Source organism: Primulina huaijiensis, unplaced genomic scaffold (assembly GCF_012295235.1).
Source record: "Primulina huaijiensis isolate GDHJ02 unplaced genomic scaffold, ASM1229523v2 scaffold28437, whole genome shotgun sequence".
Lineage (NCBI taxonomy): Eukaryota > Viridiplantae > Streptophyta > Magnoliopsida > Lamiales > Gesneriaceae > Primulina > Primulina huaijiensis.
In genome coordinates, this window is record NW_027356794.1 from 19,694 (window position 1) to 41,648 (window position 21,955).

At 37.4% G+C, this 21,955-nt stretch overlaps 5 protein-coding genes across 6 annotated transcripts; 3 read left to right on the plus strand and 2 right to left on the minus strand.

The window, feature by feature from the left end:
* The first annotated feature begins 308 nt into the window (after positions 1–308).
* Positions 309–5,615, plus strand: LOC140967835 (glutamate receptor 3.3). Its single transcript, XM_073428607.1, has 6 exons — positions 309–1,385; positions 1,487–2,820; positions 2,937–3,214; positions 3,952–3,983; positions 4,088–4,494; positions 4,940–5,615. Exons 1-6 carry the CDS (start codon positions 1,121–1,123, stop codon positions 5,351–5,353), a joined length of 2,730 nt encoding a protein of 909 aa, XP_073284708.1. The 5' UTR covers positions 309–1,120; the 3' UTR covers positions 5,354–5,615.
* Positions 5,616–5,926: 311 nt separating this feature from the next.
* Positions 5,927–11,165, minus strand: LOC140967833 (serine/threonine-protein kinase/endoribonuclease IRE1b-like). Of its 2 annotated transcripts, none has more exons than XM_073428606.1 (6): positions 10,826–11,165; positions 9,586–9,826; positions 7,780–9,275; positions 7,019–7,191; positions 6,656–6,902; positions 5,927–6,459 (listed from the first exon to the last, which is right to left on the minus strand). In XM_073428606.1, exons 1-6 carry the CDS (start codon positions 10,948–10,950, stop codon positions 6,009–6,011), a joined length of 2,733 nt encoding a protein of 910 aa, XP_073284707.1. In that variant the 5' UTR covers positions 10,951–11,165; the 3' UTR covers positions 5,927–6,008. The 2 variants fall into 2 exon arrangements, with proteins under 2 accessions (XP_073284707.1, XP_073284706.1); XM_073428605.1 differs by having other exon boundaries at positions 7,780–9,278; positions 10,826–11,163.
* Positions 11,166–13,290: 2,125 nt separating this feature from the next.
* LOC140967838 (glyceraldehyde-3-phosphate dehydrogenase B, chloroplastic-like) lies at positions 13,291–16,472 on the minus strand. Its single transcript, XM_073428612.1, has 9 exons — positions 16,222–16,472; positions 15,781–15,894; positions 15,425–15,586; positions 15,157–15,324; positions 14,875–15,035; positions 14,716–14,777; positions 14,481–14,530; positions 13,869–14,275; positions 13,291–13,599 (listed from the first exon to the last, which is right to left on the minus strand). Exons 1-9 carry the CDS (start codon positions 16,318–16,320, stop codon positions 13,464–13,466), a joined length of 1,359 nt encoding a protein of 452 aa, XP_073284713.1. The 5' UTR covers positions 16,321–16,472; the 3' UTR covers positions 13,291–13,463.
* Positions 16,473–17,605: 1,133 nt separating this feature from the next.
* LOC140967839 (peptidyl-prolyl cis-trans isomerase FKBP18, chloroplastic) lies at positions 17,606–19,874 on the plus strand. The gene is made up of 5 exons (XM_073428613.1): positions 17,606–18,004; positions 18,793–18,950; positions 19,054–19,203; positions 19,511–19,570; positions 19,662–19,874. The coding sequence occupies exons 1-5, from the start codon at positions 17,773–17,775 to the stop codon at positions 19,722–19,724; spliced, it is 663 nt and encodes a 220-aa protein (XP_073284714.1). The 5' UTR covers positions 17,606–17,772; the 3' UTR covers positions 19,725–19,874.
* Positions 19,875–20,612: 738 nt separating this feature from the next.
* LOC140967837 (RING-H2 finger protein ATL8-like) lies at positions 20,613–21,166 on the plus strand (the record flags this gene model as incomplete). The annotated part of the gene is made up of 1 exon (XM_073428611.1): positions 20,613–21,166. A coding segment is annotated over exon 1 (554 nt), but the record flags the coding sequence as incomplete, so codon positions are not given.
* Positions 21,167–21,955: the final 789 nt, after the last annotated feature.

Below are 21,955 nucleotides of genomic sequence, written 5' to 3' on the forward strand. Positions count from 1 at the left end.
TAAAAAGTTTATTCGTATTGTACAAGAATAAATTAAAAAAGTGTTACCTCCTAATTATACTACTTTAACGTGGGTGGTTCAAAACAATGCATTGAGTGATCCTCTTTAATATAATTGTTTGTAATAACATGAAATGATCTTAAAAATTAAAATATGAATTAATAATATAGTTATTTATAATAAAAATTAATTGTAAGTATAATTTTTTTAAAAATTAAAAATTCTTGAAATTCTTTTTTCACTATTATTGTCAGCAATAATGGGAGAAAATGAACACAAGCAAGGTAACATTTTACTTGTTCTCTTCACGACAAAAAATAAAAATCCGATCTTGTAGTTTATTAATAATCAGGCGGACGTGGTTCGTCTGTTTCTCTGAGTTCAGAGTTGGTTTGTTTAAACCCACGTGATTTTGATGCTTTGATTATTTGTTTTTGATAAAGGGCCTGTGGTCCTTCAAGCTTGCTTGTTCTGAATGGTTTACTTGGCTCATAAATACTTTTAACTCACACATTTAATTCACGAATGGAATATTTGGGAGCATCTTATGCTGCTACGGTTGCCATCTTGGGTTTCTGAGGTTTTATTTGTATTTCATTGGTATTTGTTTTTTGTTAGCTTTAAAGATTTGTTCTTAAACTTCTTACCGGCTATTTAGACTTGATTTATCTGTTCTTTTATGTTGTAATCAGTGGAAACATTACCGAGTTTGTTGTTTTGCAAGACCTGCGGTCTAGAAAGTACGGGATTTATGTCTGTTTTACAGCTTTTGTTTGAATAATCGAGTGGTTACCCGAAGCTGTGTCGAATGGCGAAGTAGTGGTTTTTGTACTGTTTCTTTTATACATGTTTGATGTTAAATCCTCCTCCCATATGTATCTGTAGTTGGAGATTGTGTGTTCTGGAGGACTAGCAGGAAGAGGTCGTGGATAGTCTAAAATTTCAATTTTAGAAGCTATTTTTTTCTCTGAAAATATAAGTTTCACAATTAAATCCATTAAATAGCTCTCTTGTCCCCCTGTTGTACGATCCAGAATTTTTGGTCACCCCCTACTTGTTACCAGGTTCTGAATTGGACGATTATTTTGCTTACGTATTTGGTGGTCTGTGTGGAGCTGGAATGAGTGTCATTTGCATTATTCTTGCATGGTTGCTCTCCTTTGGAGGGGTATCAAATTGTTTGAGCGCGAATGCTTCTTCAAGACCAAAGAATGTGAGTGTTGGAGTGATTTTGACTCTCGATTCTACAATTGGGAAGGTTGCCAAGATTGCTATTGAAGAAGCTGTCAAAGATGTGAATGCCAACTCAAGTGTCCTCTCAGGGACAACACTCCTTACAGATATCAAAAATACCAATTGCAGTGGTTTTCTTGGCTTGATTGAAGGTGGTTTATTGCTTTAAAAGTTATCGTCACTTGAATGATCTCAACTGACTTTATTTGTTTCCCTGTTCACAAATAGACTGACTGATTATTATGGTTTGTAGCTTTGCGGTTTATGGAGACTGAAAGAGTTGCAGTCATAGGTCCCCAATCTTCCGTAGTTGCCCATGCGATATTGCATGTTGCCAATGGGCTCAAAACTCCCTTTTTATCATTTGCAGCAACAGACCCTACTCTCTCTTCTCTTCAGTTTCCTTACTTTATTAGGACAACAATAAGTGACCTGTACCAGATGATGGCAGTTGCTGAAGTTGTATATTATTATGGTTGGAAGGAAGTGACTGTTATTTTTCTTGATGATGACTATGGGAGAAATGGGTTGGCTGCATTGGACGATGCACTTGCTGCCAGGCGCTGTCGAGTTTCCTATAAAGCAGGGATTTCCCCTGGAGACTTGGGTCAGAATGAAGTCATGGATATTCTTGTAAACGTTGCACTAATGGAGTCTCGAGTCATTGTTATACATGCTAATCATGCAGCAGGACTTTTGGTTTTCAATGTGGCACATAATCTTGGAATGATGGGTGATGGCTATGTCTGGATAGCTACGGATTGGCTTGCGTCGGTGTTGGATTCTGAGTTCCCACATGAATCAACTGATGCTCTGCACGGAGTACTTGTTTTGCGTCAACACACTTCTGATTCAGAAAAAAGGAGATCCTTTTTAGCTAGATGGAACAAACTGACTCATAGTCAGTTGGGCCTATCCACCTATGCGCTCTATGCTTATGATACAGTCTGGCTACTTGCTCAGGCTCTTGACTCGTTTTTTTATCAGGGTGGGGTTATTTCCTTTACTAATTATTCCACTTCGCAATCATCAGCAGGAAGCGAATTGAACCTTGGAGCTATGTCTATTTTCGATGGAGGTCCGCTCTTGAAGAAAAAAATTTTGCAGAGCGATTTTGTTGGCCTGACAGGGCCCATCAAGTTTAGTTCTGGCAAATCTCTTGATTTTCCTGCTTATGAAATTCTAAACATAATTGGAACTAGTCTCCATCGTATTGGTTACTGGTCGAACTATTCTGGTCTTTCGACTGTGGCTCCCGAGAGTCTATATTCGCGGCCGCTAAATCGCTCTAGTGCAAAACAAAAACTACATGGTGTTATTTGGCCTGGAGAATCAGTAGAAACACCTCGTGGCTGGGTTTTTCCCCATAATGGGAAGCTACTGAGGATAGGGGTACCCATAAGGGTTGGTTATCGAGAATTCGTGTCACAAACACCAGGCACTAATACTTTTAAAGGATTCTGCATCGATGTATTTATGGCTGCTGTAGATTTGCTTCCATATGCTGTTCCTTATCAGTTCATCCCTTATGGAAATGGCCACGAAAATCCGAATTATAATCAGCTAGTGAAATTGATAACTACTGGAGTAAGTATGATTTTCAGCCATGGTGATGATAAAATGTTTACTGTTTTATCCATGGCTGATGGTTTGTTTGGCTTTCTACGTTACTGGCCACTAATTATCATGGTTACCTGTGACAGTTTTTTGATGGAGCTGTTGGTGACATTGCCATTGTGACAAATCGAACGAAAATTGTGGATTTTACACAGCCATATGCTGCATCAGGACTGGTGGTGCTGGCCTCGGTTAGGAAGTCGAATACAGGTGGTTGGGCTTTCCTAAGGCCATTTTCACTTCAAATGTGGGGAGTTAGTGCTGCTTTTTTTATTTTCATTGGGATAGTTGTATGGATTTTGGAACATCGAACCAATGATGAGTTCCGTGGACCACCAAAGCAACAGTTGATAACCATTTTATGGTGAGATTAACATAGAGAATTCTTTGATGATAAGTGGTGGTTTTTGCTTTAGAGTTACTTTCTTCATATTTGAATTTTCCCCGAGGCTAGAAAAGAATTCTTGTGAGTAAAAAGAGAGGACTTCTAGTTATGTGACATATCTTCCAATGGGTAGCATCATTGAGGAGAATGATGTCGAAAACATAATTATCTGAACAGCATTCTCGTGTTGGCAGCGTACTTTGTCAAGTTAGGTTTATCATTTCCTTCTGGAACCGCTGCAAAATATGGGATTGCTTATCTGAGAGAATATACTATTTTGAAAGTATTTATATGACATTTTAAGTGACAGAAAGATTGTCCCTGATTATTTGCTGGTAGGCATGCTTCTGAACCACTGTTATTCAGGATTTCCAAAGTCACAAGGATTTTTTCTATCGTTCAGGATTAGAAAGGCACTGCCTGGAATAATTTCCTTGCAGAAGAATTGTACTCGAGGGCTCCTTCATTTCACTTCATCTCAAACAATCTCTGACGCTCTTTTGTTGTTTAAAATATTAGAAGTTGCCTCTCAGAAAAACTTGCGTGTGGTTGCATATGAATTTGAAAGAACAATAAGAGTTTTTCTCAAGGACCAATGTGGTCAAGCAGAGTCAAATTACTGATTTTGCCATGGTCATTTATCTTAATACAAGTTTTGTTCAAAAATGGCAGAATGGACTTGGCCTTTGACGTCTTTTTGTTTGTTTGTTTTGCAGGTTTAGTCTCTCAACTCTCTTCTTCGCACACAGTAAGTTAAGCCAAATTCTCATATCTCATCTCTTTTAATTTGGATAATGGTGCCACGGTGGGCTTATGAGTATCATTTGTGTCTTGATTCTTTCTTTAACGCAGGAGAGAATACTGTGAGTACTCTTGGTCGTGTGGTACTTCTAATATGGCTCTTTGTGGTTCTGATAATTAACTCTAGTTACATTGCAAGTTTGACCTCGATTCTGACGGTACAACAACTCCATTCATCGATAAAAGGAATTGAGAGTTTGAAAGAGGGTAATGACCCCATTGGATACCAAACAGGCTCCTTTGCTGAACATTACCTGAGTGAAGGTATTGGTATACACAGTTCTCGGCTCAAGCCTCTTGGTTCACCGGAGGAATATGCCACAGCCCTTCAACTGGGTCCAAAAAATGGTGGCGTTTCTGCAGTTGCTGATGAGCGTCCTTATGTAGAGCTTTTCTTGTCAAGTCAGTGCAAATTCAGAATTATTGGTCAAGAGTTCACCAAAAGTGGCTGGGGTTTTGTAAGTAGCACCATCGTTTTCCTGTCATCGTTTTAAGTTCTCTGCACAATAATAAATATCGGTACCATTTTTTTGTTTAGTGAATGGTGGTTTATTATGTTGTGACATGTATTCACCAAGTCATATGAATAGCTGTTGATGCTCAAGAAAAATCAATCGTTTCCAGAAAATGGAATTGTGCAAGAAAACTACTTGGTTTAAGTTGCCGAATTTCAAAACTTTTGTTACACGACGTCCAACATTATTTGTCATAACCTGTATGCATTTTATTGTGATGTATTCAATGAGCCAAATCCATCGAATAGATTTCAGTCATGGTCTGAAATTGTATGTATTGTGAATACGTGCTAAATTTTTTTGCCATTGAACAGTTGAATCCTTTGACTGGGAATATGAAGTGGAGACCCCTTCCTTATTCATGCTTATTTCCTGGCCCTTTTTTCAGGCGTTTCCGCGGGATTCTCCCTTGTCCATCGATCTGTCAACTGCTATATTAACACTATCCGAGAATGGGGAGCTCCAACGAATCCATGACAAATGGTTAACCCAAAGCACTTGTGGTTCAGATAATACCGAGCTCGAGTCAGATCGCCTTCACCTAGACAGCTTTTTGGGTCTATATCTATTATGTGGGTTGGCTTGCTTTATCGCGCTGCTAATATATTTCTGTCAAATTATTAACAAATTTCGACGCACTGCCTCAAATGGATATGCATCCGATGGACCAGGTAGCTTGCGGTCCGGACATCTCCGGACATTATTGTCGTTAATAGATGAGAAATCCGATCCATCCAAGAGGGAGAGTAAACGAAGGAAGCTTGAGAATTCATCGTTATCCGAGAGTAGCCGAGGGATTTAACTCTAAAAGGATTCAAAAAAAGGTGCATCTCGACTTTGTTTGGAGAATGCTGTCAAGATTAGAACTCGATGAAATGGTTTGTATACATCAAGTGAATTACTATTTGTAGTATCTTGTAGGTGTCAAATCAAATATTTTTCCCACACGTAATTTGTAGTGAAAATGCACAGAAAACATCCTGGAAGAGTTGGATCATGTCAAGTCTATCTTATGTACTATAGACACCTGAATTGCACGATGTTTAATTGTCTTGCATATTTCACTTGCAATCCATAGTTTTTTATAGGTGCAATGAATATTTCATTGTTTCCGCATTCAAATTTCAATCTCTTTCTCTTGCCCATTCGTTGAGAAAGATCATACTGAGATTGTTTGAATTCTGTATACCGCCGCCTCGCCTATTCCATGTTAAATATTGAACTTCCTGTAACGCAATTTACGTTCTTTCATGCTAATGGTGACCAGGGTACTACTATACATAGGACAGAATCACCTCAACACGCCTTGAAGCGCGCCTACGAACAAAATTTCCAAGTTCTGAGTCGGAAACCACAGCGGTACAGGATGAAGATGTAAGAAGTAAAATAATATGTGAATACTATGTCTGAATTGTACTTACAGTTTTACAAGTGCAATTTACAGTACAAAAGATGAACTAAAATAGAGTACTTTTTAAATACTTTTCAAATATCTCTTCATCTACACAATGCGCAAGAATTACACCATACACCTCAATTAGCAGTTTAGGGAATCTGGCTGAGAAATACGAATCAAATCCTTCAGGAACTGCTCCAAATATTACTTGAATTTCTTTTGAAAGTTCCCTATAGTGATTTAACTTATTTCGTATAACACGTAACAAGTCACGTACACTGTCAAATTTGTAGCGTCTGTAGCGTCCAATGTTGTTGATGATAGCATTGTCCATATTTTCATCCCATTTACCGCCAAAAGCAACTCTTCCCCTGCTTTCCAGTGCTTCTAGTAGTTGAGAGGCATTCTCCCGGTCTTCCAATTCAACCCGATCGCTAACATCTCGAAGGAATGAGAGTCGCGTCTCTGAGTTCCAGAACATCGGATGATGCGAAACTTCCACAGCTGTTGGCCTACCGCAAAGAAATGGAACGGGAAAAAAATTAGAAAGATATGAGACATGATCGCTCGTAAAGTTAGGCCACCTATGGCCAACAAAATGGTATTGTTGTTCGTCAAAGCATAAATACTGGACTTAAAAGTCACAAAGGTGTGAGTAAATTAAAAAAATCAAGTTAGACGACAGAGGTCTATAAATGATGTGATTACCTCAAGTCAGGTCTCGGGTCTAGAAGTCGAGAAATGAGATCTATAGCTTCTGGGATATTATCAATTAAGAAGAGGTCTTTCCGATCATTCACAATATTTATATCACGTTCAAAATTCTCTCCAAATGGGTGTTTGCCCCCAGTGATGCAGAAAAAAAGAACGCAACCTAAACTGAATAGATCTATAGCACGAGTCTGCCGTTCACGACTCAGTTGTTCTGGAGCCTGCCATCCTGAACTACCATGTCCTATAACAAAAAGGAAATAGGAGATTGAGAAAACAAAATCAGCCATCCTTCTTTTCAAAATCCGGAACAAATGCAATTTGCTTGCAAGGACAGTCAAAATAACAAAAAGCACTCACCAGTAGCATTCTTGGTTAAAGATGTCAAGTCCCCATCTAGACGCTTGCTAATACCCATATCAGAAATCTTTGCAGAAGTTGATCGATCTTTGATTACAAGGACATTTTGAGGCTTTAAATCCCGATGTATAATACCTAGTTCATGCAAATGGGCAAGTCCACAAACAATGTCCCTGCAGTTCACGAGTAATGAGATATTTGAATTCTCGAGAAGAGCAACATTTTATGCATTGATAACAGGAATAACAGACAGCTACACATATTAATTTACTTCAAATTATATATAATATTTGCTTTCATGAAGGTTCAACTAAAGCCCACGTGATTTAAGAAAGCAAAATAGAGATCAGCCAAGGCCTTACTAGAAAGATGACTAACCATGGAAAATGTGAAGGAGAATGTCATTGCTGAAATATACGCAACTAATCTAGGCATCATTTTTTGTCTTCCCTCGAGACATATTTTTTAAATTGAACACAATAGTTTATCATTTTTGCTTCCATTCCATCAACGGCCAGAAAGGTCCAACTCATGTTCAAGATAATGGTTAATGATCTCATTTCAAGAACTATGTACAAAAAAAACTGTAACAAATTAGAAACACGTCTGTAGGGTTTTTACACGTGCAATTATCATCTGACTTGCAGCACAATAGGTGACTTGCAGACTGCAGTACAGCTCAAGTAATAAATGAAAAAACTCAAACAAATGTATATAATATTTCAAATCAGTCAGGAAAAAACATGTGCATGCAAACTTACTTCATTAATTTTAACATCCATACAGATGGATAGCCATTGGTCTTCCATAGGTCAAATTCCTTGCTACTTTCTAAAGCCCATAGCAATTGCATATTACCATTACTGAAACTGGGAGACTCACAATTCCGTGAGTTGTAGAATGAGACCAACTCATGTAAACTGCAAGTACAACGCTCCAGAGAGAGATAAACAAAATCCTGGTCATATTCGACCCCATACCATCGAACAATATTTGGATGCTGATCAGATGCAATAAGGTTTTGAATCTCTTTCACAGCCACATCATGATGGGTCCGGACAAGGCGTTTGACAGCCACCAGTCGGCCATCATAGTTTCCCTCAAGTACAATGGTTCCATTGCTTCCCTTGGCGATTACTTTGTTAGTGACGATCAATTTACCAATCTTGCGCCTATCTGTACAAGTATCGTTATTGTCAAAACAATTTGGTGGCCAATAACTGCTAGACATCTCGGTATCTTCAAATCCACCCGTGACTCTGACTGCAGCATGTGCCTCATCATTCCCATGCTCTTTGACAACAGTATTTTTTTTATTAACTCCTGATTTCCGACCTTTCTTCTTTGTCACTATTGAGTTTTGTACTTTTTTAACATCTTCAGATTTCTCATGTAACTTAACATCATGTCTCCAGAAAATAGTGCGTCTAACATAAAAAAAGAAGGCCATGGCTACAGGCACCAAGGCAGAATATAGCATGAAAGACCACAGAAGAGGTTGTGCTAAGCCATGCAATTCGACATGACTACTCATTTGAGGAGCATCGCTACTTGGAAGACTCCTCATTGTAAATTTGGTGGGTTCAGACGTTGGCAGAGCAAGCAATTTCTCTTTTCCAACAAGCATATTCTCCATTCCATTACTGTGATGTAAAGCTAATAAGTTTTCCATGGCTTTCATATTAGTAATGTGATCAGAAGCAGACAATGAAACCCATCTGCCTCCTGGAAGAGCATATTGTAACCGGTCATCTATAAAAAGGGGTTCTTGAGAAGCACGACCACGGATGTGGATAACTGCGGGCCTTGACTGGCATTGCAATGAGTTGTCCATATCAAGCCCGTGTACAGGAATAAACTCATTATTGGAAGGAACGCCACCCAAAAAATTTTGAACTCCTTGACATTGAAAAGAAGCTTCAACATCAGCGAACATCAGATACCACATAATTTTTCCTGTCTGCAATGAGGTACACTTCAGAGCATAGTCAGTTCTCGTAACATAGAGCGGCTTTTCAATAGGTCCCATGTCCTCAGGGCTGGCAGGTAACCATTCTTCAATGTCATTCCTAATCAAAATAGAACTTTCTTCAGAATCCTGCTCACTAACAGAAGAAAAATCATCAGACCTAACTGTACGAACAACTTTTCCAGTTTTGGCATCAACAAGAAATACAGCAGTTCTCTTTGATCCCAACACAACCCCACCAGCTGATACAAATGGAGTATGCTTTATCAATTCTTCAGCACTTGGAAGCTTCTGGAATAGAAAACATCGGTTTAGGGAATTAGTATGAAAAAAAGTTACACCACAAGTGAAGGTATTTGTTTGTGTTCAGCGGTTGCATGCAACATATATTACAGCACAAAGAAAGAGAAATTAAATTCAGCGAACAACATCTCACCATGCTCTTTCCTCTAAACCTACGATATTGATGAAAATAATTCTCTTAATTAGCACATTCACAAATTTGTACTGTTGATATGTTACAAAAAGAGGTGAATATTATCAAGTTTTATAGACAATGATCACATGCATCTATACAATCTCTACTATGCAAGCATACCTCTATCTTATGGCCAGTCTTATGCCAGTAAAGTTTCCAGTCTTCTCCAAAATCTATATAAAGCTCATCACCCTCAGCAGAGACATCCAGCTTCTCAGCCTCACGATCAGGAAGTTTCTGGTACGACGAGTAAATTGGCGGGCCAGATGAAAATGATCCAAAGACTTTTCCAGTACTATTTTCGATTAAATATACAGTTCCATCTGGTGCAGCCATTATCACTGTATCATTTTTATTGATTCTATCCAAGACAATAGCAGAGAAAGAGTGAAATTTAGTGTCTGTTAAGAAAGATAATTTCAAATGAAACTAGGACATGAACGGACAAAACATCATAGAAGAAAAATGCATGATTGCGACTCATAAGCAAATACTCTTTCTGCAAGGATCAGACAGGGCAACAAATCTCAACCATTCAATATTTTCCCATTCCCCTCATAACAAGAAAGAATACAAACGAAAAGGAGCCAAATCACTCCCAGAAATCTCCACATAAGCTATATACTTCCTTTGCTTTCGGACTTCAAAAACAGCTAATCACTCATAGCTGTCCAACAACACGAGTTTCTTCATTGATTGCTAGCTACCTGTACAGTCATCTGTAAAAAGACCCTCCTTTTCCCAGCTACTCGATCTAGTTTATTGCACAGTAACAACCAAAACACCTAATTTTCAGGAAAATGTTTTCAATTTTTATAATCACGATCTTAATCTTGAGAGACATAATGTGGCATTCTTCGCCATGCAAGCATCATTTATTAATTTGCAAAGGCAATAATCAAGAATCAATATTTTACAAATTACCGTAACATTCATCAATTCACAGCTCACCAAAAATCATTCCAACATAAAGACTGCATAATTTTTATTTCATACAATTCTTCATCCAAAAATTAATAAATAATAATACCATGATACCATCAGCATTGAAAAAAACCAACCCATTTTAATTGAGACCCACAATAAACCACAACTCCAAAACCACAATCAACAAGATGGCATCATATATCCATATACTTCAATAAAAGAGAGCAGATTTTATCATTTTAACCTTAATTCAACCCAAAACATCTCTAATACTGAAAAAATAGCCAAATATTACTGAAACCCCTGATTACTTGGCAATTTTAAAAAAATCTTCGGGTTGATAATACGATATTGTGCGAGATAAAAAAATGATAATAATACAATATCATATGCATGTGTATGCTCGTTAATATAATCAAATGATACGACTTACGTTGGCTCCACTGTAGATGGAAGATTTTTGCTATCAGGATCCTTGTCGGATTTTGACTGAGCCCCATACACAATAGCTAAAACTAAGATTACCATAAACAGAAAGGGTATCCAAAAACCTCTCATTTTCTGCAGGATTACGCAATTGAATGTATTGAAACATGAAGAAACTGATAAATTACAACTAGTCAACTCATAATGATGAAATAAATTTCAAATTTTCGCCTTTTTTCCATTTTCCTGGGGTTTTCGATTCGCACGTAGAAAGAGAAATGGTCTAAAACCTGTTTTATCTATACAGTGAGCCGACTTTGGAATGGGTGGTTGATCGATTTTGTAAAATCCCGACTTTGGCTCTCATTGGAGAGAACCGCAGGAACAACACAGAAGAAAAGCGCTAAGGGTGTCACTGTAGCCAATAAAAAAATTGCCTCGTTTATAGAAGTCAAAGCACATTGAATTACTTGGAGAGATTTCTTCTGAGAATTAGAAACTTTTGACCAGAGACATTAAATGACATGTTGCCCCTATTTGTTGAATTAATTTACAACTTTACATCACACACAACTTTTTCTTATGAGTAGGTCTTTTGTGAGACGGTCTCACGAATATTTATCTGTGAAATGGACCAACCCTATCGATATTCATAATAAAAAGTAATAATTTTTCATTGATGACCCAAGTAAGAGATCTGTCTCACAAACTACGATCCGTGAAACCGTTTCAAACAAGTTTTTGCGTCTTATAACCAAAATAGCTGTTTGAATTTTCGAATAAATAACTATTTAGTTGACTCGAATTTATAATATTTATTGAAAAAATCGGATTAATTTATTCTTCTAAAATCTTGTGAGTTCGAAGAAATGATAAAAGGACTTTTAATTTAGATTTGTCGAACTAATTAATTCATTTACTTTTTTAGACAATAATTTGGTAAGTAGTTTGGTAGATGTTATTCTGCTAACTATTTTTCAAGTTTAGAACAAACAGGATAGCATAATTTGGCCAAAAAGAAGGAAATTGTCCTAATTTTGACTATAGAGGGTAACATATAAAAAAACATAGGTATATTGATTTTTAGTTAAAAAAATTATATAATTCAATTTAATAAAAATAATGCAAAATTTAGCATTAATAAAGAATCACAGCCGAGTTAGCCAATTTTTTATATAGAATAATTAATTACATGTTTCTTTTCTCATAATATAATTTAAATTTATTAAAATTTTAAATGCATGCAAGATTAAAGATTGTTTATCCATTTTAATCCAATAAAATAAATTGTCAATGTTCAATATAAAGACTATAATATAATATTTAAAAAATGGATGAACTTTATGTCACAAATTAATTGAAGAGAAAATAAACATATTATAAACGAAAGTTAATCAAATAATGATGAATTAGGACACCTAAATCCATGGAGGAAAGAACTTGGTTTCATCGTCTTCCGATGCTTTCCGGATAGTATGCCTGGCGCACGCAAGAACACACTCCCTCTTGCACTCGCTGTCGGTGAAAATCTTGATCTGTGCGCAGTCGAAGAAGCATTCCGCCATGCAATGTGGATTGATGTTCGGCGTCTCCGCCGCCTGCGCCTCCGCCACAAACAACAGAACCACCGTCGTTAAAGCAACCCAGTTGCAGGTTCTTGCCATCGTAATGTATGCGCCGAATCTTTTATTTATCAAAGCAGTTTATTTATGATGAGGATTAAGTCAATCCAAATTAATTATGTTGTATTTATAGAAGTAGAAAGCGAGAATGGTGAGATTTCTGAAGGGTTGCGTCTCTGTCTTTGGCGGAAGTTAAAATTATTTGATTATCATTGTAATTTTACGTATGTAATCTAGATGATCGAAGCATTAATTGCTCGCGGCCGTTCGCGAATGGGTTTGAATAATTTCACGAGTTTCTGTGGATTAATTAGTAATTAATTGGGAAACTTTACTTTTAATTATAAATTTTTAATTTTCTACTACAAGACGTTGCATATGGCAGTATCATGTCAAACATCTTATTAGCATCACATCATCGCTGACACATCGAAAAAAAATTGAAAAAAAAACAAAAAAAAGGACTAAAATAGAATTTAACAAAATAGAAAATCAAATATACAAGAAACCAAAATATATTTGACTAAAAGGGCAAATTTTCCAAATTAATTTACTAATAAGTTTTATCGATTTGATTTGATTTGATTTGTTCGCCACCTTAAAAATCGTGTACAACATTTTAGCAACTTTTTATTAACAGCCCAATGTATGAATGTGAAAAGGGCATTTTGCTAAAAAGTAAAAAGTATATGTGATAAATCCCATCCAGACATTTTTCTTTCTTTCTTTTTTTTTTTTTGAGCCTACTCTAAAGATTTTTTTCAATAATTTTGTTTCCTTGGGTTTGTAATTGAAATTGTTGCAAGAAAAAATAATGCTTGTTCAGTGACTAGTTTACTGAGAGTATACATACACATGCATCGACTTCCAATATTTCCCACTTCTGCAAAATAAATAGATACTTTCCAGGTTTCCATATTCACAAGGAAATCAAGAATTTGAGGGTGAAGATGACCTAAAAACGTCCTTATATTTCTCCTAAAGTTTCTCCAGCAGCTCAAGAAAAAAATGTGACTTCATATGTTAAGCTTCATAAACTTTGCACTCCTCGTCTGCAGGATTGGTCTTGCAGAACTCGTCCAATGGATCTCCACCTCCTTGCACAGACGCTCCAGGCCACTTATTTGCCACGAGGTGAGCCAAATCAACAACCCTTTGGCTGAAAAAATTCGAACAGGATATGACTCGATACAAAAATATGTCTTGTTTATATATATGGGAACTAATGTCTATCTATGAGCAATCAAATAAGTTCTGGTGCACACTCCAGGGGCAGATTTAAAGGAGTGAGAAGAGGCAGTTTCCTCCTTAACCGAAAAAATATTCAGTTTTTTGTAGAAAAACCTCGTTCGTTACACTCTTCAGATATTCTGGATCTATCCCTGTATACACTTTATGTGATATAAATAGTTCAATGATGACACATACCTATATCCCCATTCATTATCGTACCAAGCCACGACCTTCACCATATCGTCTCCCATCACCATTGTCAATGAGGAATCGATGATTGAGGAAAAGTCAGAGCATCGGAAATCAACCGAAACGAGAGGGGTGTCACACACATCCAACACGCCAGCCAATGGTCCTTCAGCTGCTTTTCTGAAAGCAGCATTGACATTTTCGGCCGAGAGTCCTTTCTTCTCGACGTTGACAACCAGATCAACCACAGATACATTAGGTGTTGGCACACGAAGAGCAATGCCATTGAGTTTCCCCTTGAGCTGGGGTAGCACAAGTGACACAGCCTTTGCTGCACCTGTGGTGGTTGGCACTATGTTCAGTGCTGCAGCTCTAGCTCTCCTTAAGTCTCGGTGGGAAGCATCCAGAAGCCTCTGCATATAACACAGTTCAAGTGATCATATAAAGATGCAGACCCATGGGAATCTGTGTAATACGAGGGCGAGACCTAAAGGATTTATGGGCCCACAACTAGGAACCCTCCCCCAAACACCCCGTGCGTGCGCCCCATCATACATCATCAAATTGAGCACGTACAATACATGGACCTGATTCAATGGTTATCAATGCAAAAATTACCTGGTCACCAGTGTATGAGTGAGTGGTTGTCATTGTACCTTTAACAATGCCTGGAAATTGAATGGGGAAAAAACCCCTTAGGTGAATATTAACACCTACCTATAAAGCATAAAAACTCCAGTACTATGTTGCAAGAATAGCATGCTTTTATCGGTTTACTTCTTTGAAATCTTGAATACCCTTTCATATGAACTGAATCAGAATCAAACAACCCTCAATCCTGAAATGGCCTTACCGAACTCTTCATCCATGACCTTAACGAATGGAGCCAAACAATTGGTCGTGCAAGAAGCATTGCTGCAAGAATTCCAACAAATCTTACATCTTAGGATAATCATAAAGTCTCTCTAACATTAGTTATTAAGGAAGAAAAAAACTAAAAAAATGTACCGACCTTATGATATTAGCTACCTCGTGATAGTAATCCTTCTCGTTTACCCCTACCACGTAGGTTGGAATATCAGCACCCTTTGCCGGAGCAGTGATGAGAACCTTCTTTGCTCCGGCTTGGATGTGCTTACCTGCTCCTGGACCGTCAACAAATACACCTGTTCCCTGTATTAAAACCGTCTCGTTCATTATAACTGTCTCAAACAAGCAGATTTAAAGATTCAATCCTGAATGTTTAAAACTACGGTAAAGAACATAATTTTGATGACTATGAGTTCAATCCCACCTCAATTACAATGTCGATTCCAAGTTCTGCCCAAGGAAGTTGAAGAGGGTCCCTGCTAGAGACGACCTTGATGGGCTTCCCATCGACACTGATGGTCTCTTTATCGACGATTTTAACATCTGCTTTGAATGTACCCAGTATCGAGTCATACTTGAGCAAATGAGAGGCCTGAAATACAATTGAAATAATCGTCCAAAAGAAAGTCCAGTATAAGAGAATATATCACCCCTCCGGAATCTAATCAAGAATCTTTGCTCTTTATGCTTACATTTTTTACACCTCCGCTATCATTGACCACAACAACTTCGAGTGGCGAGTTCTTGCGGCCATGCCAGCACCGGAGGAAGTTCCTACCGATGCGTCCGAATCCGTTGATAGCCACCTTCAATTTGGCTACGGTCTCTCCATTCACTGGGATAGATCCCGCGGTCTAATGTTGCACAAAATATACATAATTTAGTAGTAGGAGACTGGAAGTGATCATGCATCAATCTATATATTCTTGTTTTGTACTTAAATGAATCGAGCCGGCCAAGAATTGAAAGGGAAAGGACGACTCAGTCGAATTAAGGAGGCAAAACTTTTTCGAAACAAAAGCCAGCTACTACTAGCATGATTAAATACCTTTGGAGTGAGCTGAGCAGCAACTGCATCAAAGAAAGAAGTATCCCTATTATTCTTGGAGAAGGCCACACATCCACTGGACCTAAGGCCAGAGAACTCTGCTACTTCCAGCTTCTACAAAACCATTAAAAAGTACTACCAAAACTCAATCAGAGCAATTGAAGTAGTACTACTCGAACTCTATTATTAATGAACCAGATTTGAAAATCCAAAAAAGGATTCCCTATTTATGACATCAAAGTGAGATTTAAAGATTCAAGCAAAAAATACATAAAATAAGTGGGGGGAAAAACCTCTCAGCACTTGCATTAAAAAATTGGAGGAGTCTGAAAAATTAATCTTTTTTGGAAATTGGTGTGAGATGACATTATTGGTTCGAGAATTTAGTAGGGAAGGTGCCGATTGGCCCTATGGATCAGAGAAAAAGTGAAGACAAACAACCTTAGAGAAGCATTGAGTTGAAAAAGACTGGGAATTCTTGCAGGGGAGCCTGGTGCTTGTTGGGATCCTTGAAGAGGCCAAAGCTGCATGGGAAGCCATGGCTTCAACTAAAATAACTTAGCAAATCACTTCCTAGCTATATATAACTTCAAGAGCATTATTGTAGCTATACCATTGAAAACTTTTCTTTTTAGCCTTAAAATTATGGTTCTGAGTGGCTTATTGTAGTGAGTGGTGAAGATGATATGTGAAGTTGATATCAGATAAGATGATGCGCTTTGTTTTAGTATTAAAATTTGAACCACATATTGTTCTTGAATCGATATTGTTTGGTTTCGTTCTTTATTCAAGGTGCCCTTTCATAATTGTAGAAAGATATATGTGTTTTTTCAGCGGATATGAGGTGAAAGAAATCAAGAAAATTCGCAGCCATTGGATTTATCATCTGGCTGATAAGAATTCATAACTGATGGTAGATATGTGTTGCAACAAAAAGATATATATTTTTCCTTCTATATGGGATGAACGGCAATCATGTGAATGGACTAAGGAAAAAACAAGAAATATGACGTCAGCCCCCTTGAGATTAGATCAGAGTACAACATTTGCAAGATAGCAGAGTTGAGCTGTTCAATCTTCTCAGACAGTTTCTTTTGTTGCTTCTGAGGATACGATAATATGTTATTAGGGTCGAGTAACAAGATAGGACCGCACACTACACAGTATTAACTTATGAAATTACGGAGTACATGTTGAGCACAAATTCAGCCAAAGATTAATAAAAAAATCCCAAATGGTGTGATTTCACTTTGTCAACAGCCAGGTTTCACAATGGCTCAGTACAGTCGTCTCACCATAGAACAGCTTATACAGAGTGGATGGCCTCTAAGAAATAGTTGAAGACATTTTGTTGGTGGTCCTTGAACTAATTTTTGTAAACCAATTTGAGGTGTATGTAAAAAAAAAACTCGATTCAAATGTTAAAAACTCGATTTAAATGTAAAAAATTCGATCCAAATGCAAAAAACTTGACCAAACTAGACTCAAATTTTAAAAATTCGACCCATTATTTACGTTTTTATTTAATTGGTCACACAAATATTCGATGAAATATATGACAGTGTAATGATAAAGTGTTTATTGTACAATAAGATTAGAGTTTAAGTCTCAACGAGTTATGTTAATTCTTTTATTTTTTTAAAAAAATAAAAATGAAAAAGAATAAAATGTTGTTAGATTCACTTCTAATTCAATTAAAAAGGCCATTTTCTAATTAAAATAAAACGACGGAGGATCAATGTATGTTTCAATGACCCCCACCCGATTTCTATATGATACCGAGCCAGGACAAAATATAACTGCCAATACCTGAGCACCAACTGGGAAACACAACGTACAACTATTTTCGATCTCCTCTCTCTGTCAAAAGTAAAAGCCGAAAGACAAATTGACAGTCAATGGCCCCGGGGCTCGGAGGCGTAGCGTCTATGTTTGGATAATAACAGAATAAAAATTGTATCTACGGGTTCGTTGGTATATTCTCCAACGGCTATGGCTTCCATTGGAACCTTTGAGAAGTGTATGCTGCAAAATCCCCGCTGTTGTTTGGAGCCCAATTGCCAAACAAAGCAGCCGCCTGTTGTTGTGCCACTGCCCATTTCAAGAAGATCTTCGATTTTCGTCTCTGTGCTGCCTTTAAGCCTTATTGCTCTGCCGCAGATATTGCTGGCTAGAGAGAGGCGGAACAGGAAGATCATCCCACTTGAAGATTATCTCACTAGCCGTAGATTCTTCAGTTTTTTTGTTTCGTTTGCTGCGGTTTCTGATTTTTGTATTGATGGTTGCATTTATTTTTCTTCTGATGGTGTCTCTGCTGCATAGTTTTTCTCGGTGGTTTCCTGATTGTTAGCTTCCCAAGCCCATGTTGTTTCGGGCGATTCTCAAATCTTTCTGAAAAAAAAAGGGTTCATGGTTATTTTCTGAAAGGATTTCTCATTATTTGCATTTAAGGATGAAGCCTTTTCTTTTCTTGCTGCTGGGAACTTATGTGAAATTGATTGGAATAGTAAATGAATCCATGGGAATTTACCATCTTGATGGAATGGTGACGTTTTCCTAATTAGCAGGAGCTTTATACAAATGTTTGTTGATCTAGTTTCAATCATTTGCCCGATATATTTAGCAAAATGGGTAAAAGATTTCACATAGTAGGAAGTTTCGCAAAGACGATGTAATTAGTAAGAAAAGACATGGCCTTTATGTTAGAGTTGTTAGTTATCAGTTTCTTGGATGTTCTTTCTCCGAGGAAAATAATTGATAAGGCGAAAGTTGTTTACCTCTTCATTATCAATGGGACAATGTTGCGATCTATTGTTGCGGTCGCACAACCACTCTAATTTATGGAATGGCTAAAGAGGTCAATGGGCTATTAGACCGAATAGGCTAATCTTTTAGGTTTAAACTGGAGTGGCAAAAAAATGATGTTAAGATGTCTTGATGTATCATTCTTCTTTTATACCATCAAATGCCATCGCTCAATATTTTCATTTCCTTACTCTTTTTTTTTAGCAGCCGATGGACTTAAGTATTATGATGTGGTCGAAGGGAAAGGCCCTGTTGCTGAAAAGGGATCAACTGTACAGGTGCATTTTGACTGTTTATATCGTGGTATTACAGCTGTGTCAAGTCGAGAATCTAAACTGTTGGCTGGAAATAGAATCATCGCCCAGGTTGTTTTGCCGTTTCTTCGTTGATGTTAACCACCAGCAACAGATTAAAATACAGGCAAACTAACAAACATAATGGTATCAACTTTCTTGTACTCTTAAGTAGCCTTACGAGTTCCAAGTTGGAGCAGCACCCGGGAAAGAGCGAAAACGTGAGTTTGTAGATAATCCAAATGGTTTGTTCTCTGCTCAGGCTGCACCTAAACCTCCAAAGGCCTTGTATACCATAACCGAAGGGATGAAAGTTGGTGGAAAGGTAAGCCAGGTTACTTTATATGCCTATATTATTATTGTGGAGCAGCAATTGCCTCCATGGACCTATGTCGCTGCCTATTATGATTGTTTGACATTGGATTGCTCTGCGGTTGTAAATATTTGAGTTGTGTCACTATTAACAGTCATAGCTTTTGATATATCGGCAACTACTTGGTCCTACAACTCTTTTATTTGTATGACATATCATTTAAAATGCCATGGAGAGATCGTATTCAAACATCTCCTTGTCATCCTGTTTCATAATTTCATTTCTTCTGTGATTCATATGCTATTTTTCTGTGATCCAGAGGACGGTGATACTTCCTCCAGATGCAGGATACGGACCAAAAGGAATGAATGAAATTCCGGTAATCCGCTTCCTTCCTTACTGATTTTATCTGTTTGGTATTGTTTAATATTCAGTTGGGAATCATGAAGGTACTGTGCTTCATGTTGTAGCCTGGAGCTGAATTTGAACTGAACATTGAACTTTTGCAAGTAATATCACCTGAAGGTAAGTAAACACAGACTGGATTGAAATTGGAAAGGCTATCAATCTGTGTAACTAGAGTTTCAATTTTGAGCTTCTTCACTTTTCTTTTTGGAGAGATTGAATTTCATATACAAAGAAAGTTAATTAATATTATATAGATGTTTATCAAATTTGCTGTCTTTCTTTCTCTAAAGCTTTCCTTCTTTTGGGCTATGTTGACTCACTATCATCGAATAATTGGTGATAAAACTAGCTATTCATACTATGTGCCAAAAAATGAGATGCGGCTAGAAACAATAATCTTCATCAACTTGGAAAAATACAAGTCTTGTGCATATTGACTCCTGAAATCATACATTTCTTGGTTATTCTCCATCATAGTTCATAAAAATGCGCGAACCGCACCTCTGGACCCAAGAGACAACCCGTCGAGCATTAATCGAGTGCGAGTTTTGGCATGCATTCATGCTCAAGACACAATTTAACTATGCATTAAACAACATATCTCGGAACCAGTCGTTCTTTTTCATCTTACATGTAGACACGAGTTGTGTGCTATCTAATAAAAATAGAAGTGTTTAATAATATGTTTTATTTTATTGGTTAAATTTGAAATAAAATAATAAATAGTTAATAAGTATATATTAAAAAAAAGTAGATACGAAATAATAAGTTGGTTGATAATCAATTTCTATCAAACCAACCAAAACGTTACCTGAACATAAATCAGTGGATATAATACAGTGAACAAAGCCTTATCGACTGTAAGGGCTGCTCTACTTAAAGTACATAATTGCCCCGTAAAGTTTATCATATTCACAATTAACACCTTAAAAGTTGGTTAAAACGGCGAAACTGAACGCGCCACCATCCAACCCACTCCCTATCTTCCTTTCAGATTTCGACTACCCCTCTATATGGCTTCCCGTTCCCGTCTTATGGGCGGCGCAAATTTGACGCCGAAACTGAGTACGCCACCGGAAGGCTTATCGACAGTAACCGTCAAACCCGTGAACTCAGACTTGGTCGTAATCCTAGCCACTCTCCTCTGCGCGCTCATCTGCGTGCTCGGCCTCGTCACCGTCTCGCGCTGCACCTGGATCCGTCGCATCTACGGCAGGACAGTGGCTTCACCTCCCGAGGCGGCGCATTCTCCACGACCAGCAAACAGAGGCCTAAAAAAGAAGGTGTTGAAGTCTCTCCCGAAGCTCACATACGGAGAAGACGGCGAGTATGCTGGAAAACTTGCCGACGACTGCGCCATTTGCTTGGCGGAGTTCGCTAGCGGGGAGGAGATCCGGGTTATGCCGCAGTGTGGCCATGGATTCCACGTCGGATGCATTGACATGTGGCTAGAGTCTCGTTCTTCATGTCCGTCGTGCCGTCAGATTTTTGTGGCGGCGCGTTGTCAAAACTGTGGCAGCTTTCCGGTGGCCGCATCCGACGGTGCATGTTTAGAAAACGCCGCCAGGTATTCGATTCACTGCGTCTAATAGAAGGGCATGAAGGATCTCAAATTCCCATTTGCTCGTGTCGTGTGTACATACCTATCTATACATATTATTATTGAATATTAGAACGTATTTTGATACAAATTACTTTTCCTAACAATTTACCCACATTGCTCGTCTTTATTGATCTATTTTTATTGGATTAAAGAAATTGGCGTCTATTAATTAATGTATGATATTTAAATAAAATTATCATACGCAACGAATTAGGCCATTTTATTTTAAATTGACTTTAGGTAATGCTTTTTAAATATTTATATTAAAAAAGTACGATAAAAAAGAAAAAAAAACGAAAAATAAAATTCAACAATCAAATCCATACTAGGAAAGATAAATATGTATACTAGTTTTTTTTTTTATAAAATAAATATCTATACTAAGTTATTACTTATCAATTGTGCTAATGATAGCAGTCTCCAATCTATATCTGCAATGAAAAATAACATTTTGATATAAAATTAATATTTTTTCATGATCGGATCAGATATAAGTGTTATAAAATTGACTCGTAAGATGATATTATAAGAGTTTTTGTGTAATATAAATTATAGGTATGTGGATCACGCATTTGTTTCTACCGATTTAATAGCACATGCTTGATGTAAAATATTTATTTCAATACTTCTAAATAATATATTTACTTCAAGATCAACTTATCGAGACACTAACAGACAAATATAAAATAGTAATTGAACAATCTTTCCCTCTTGAGCTAGTTTTTGGGGTTGAGTTAGGTCCAAATTCCAATC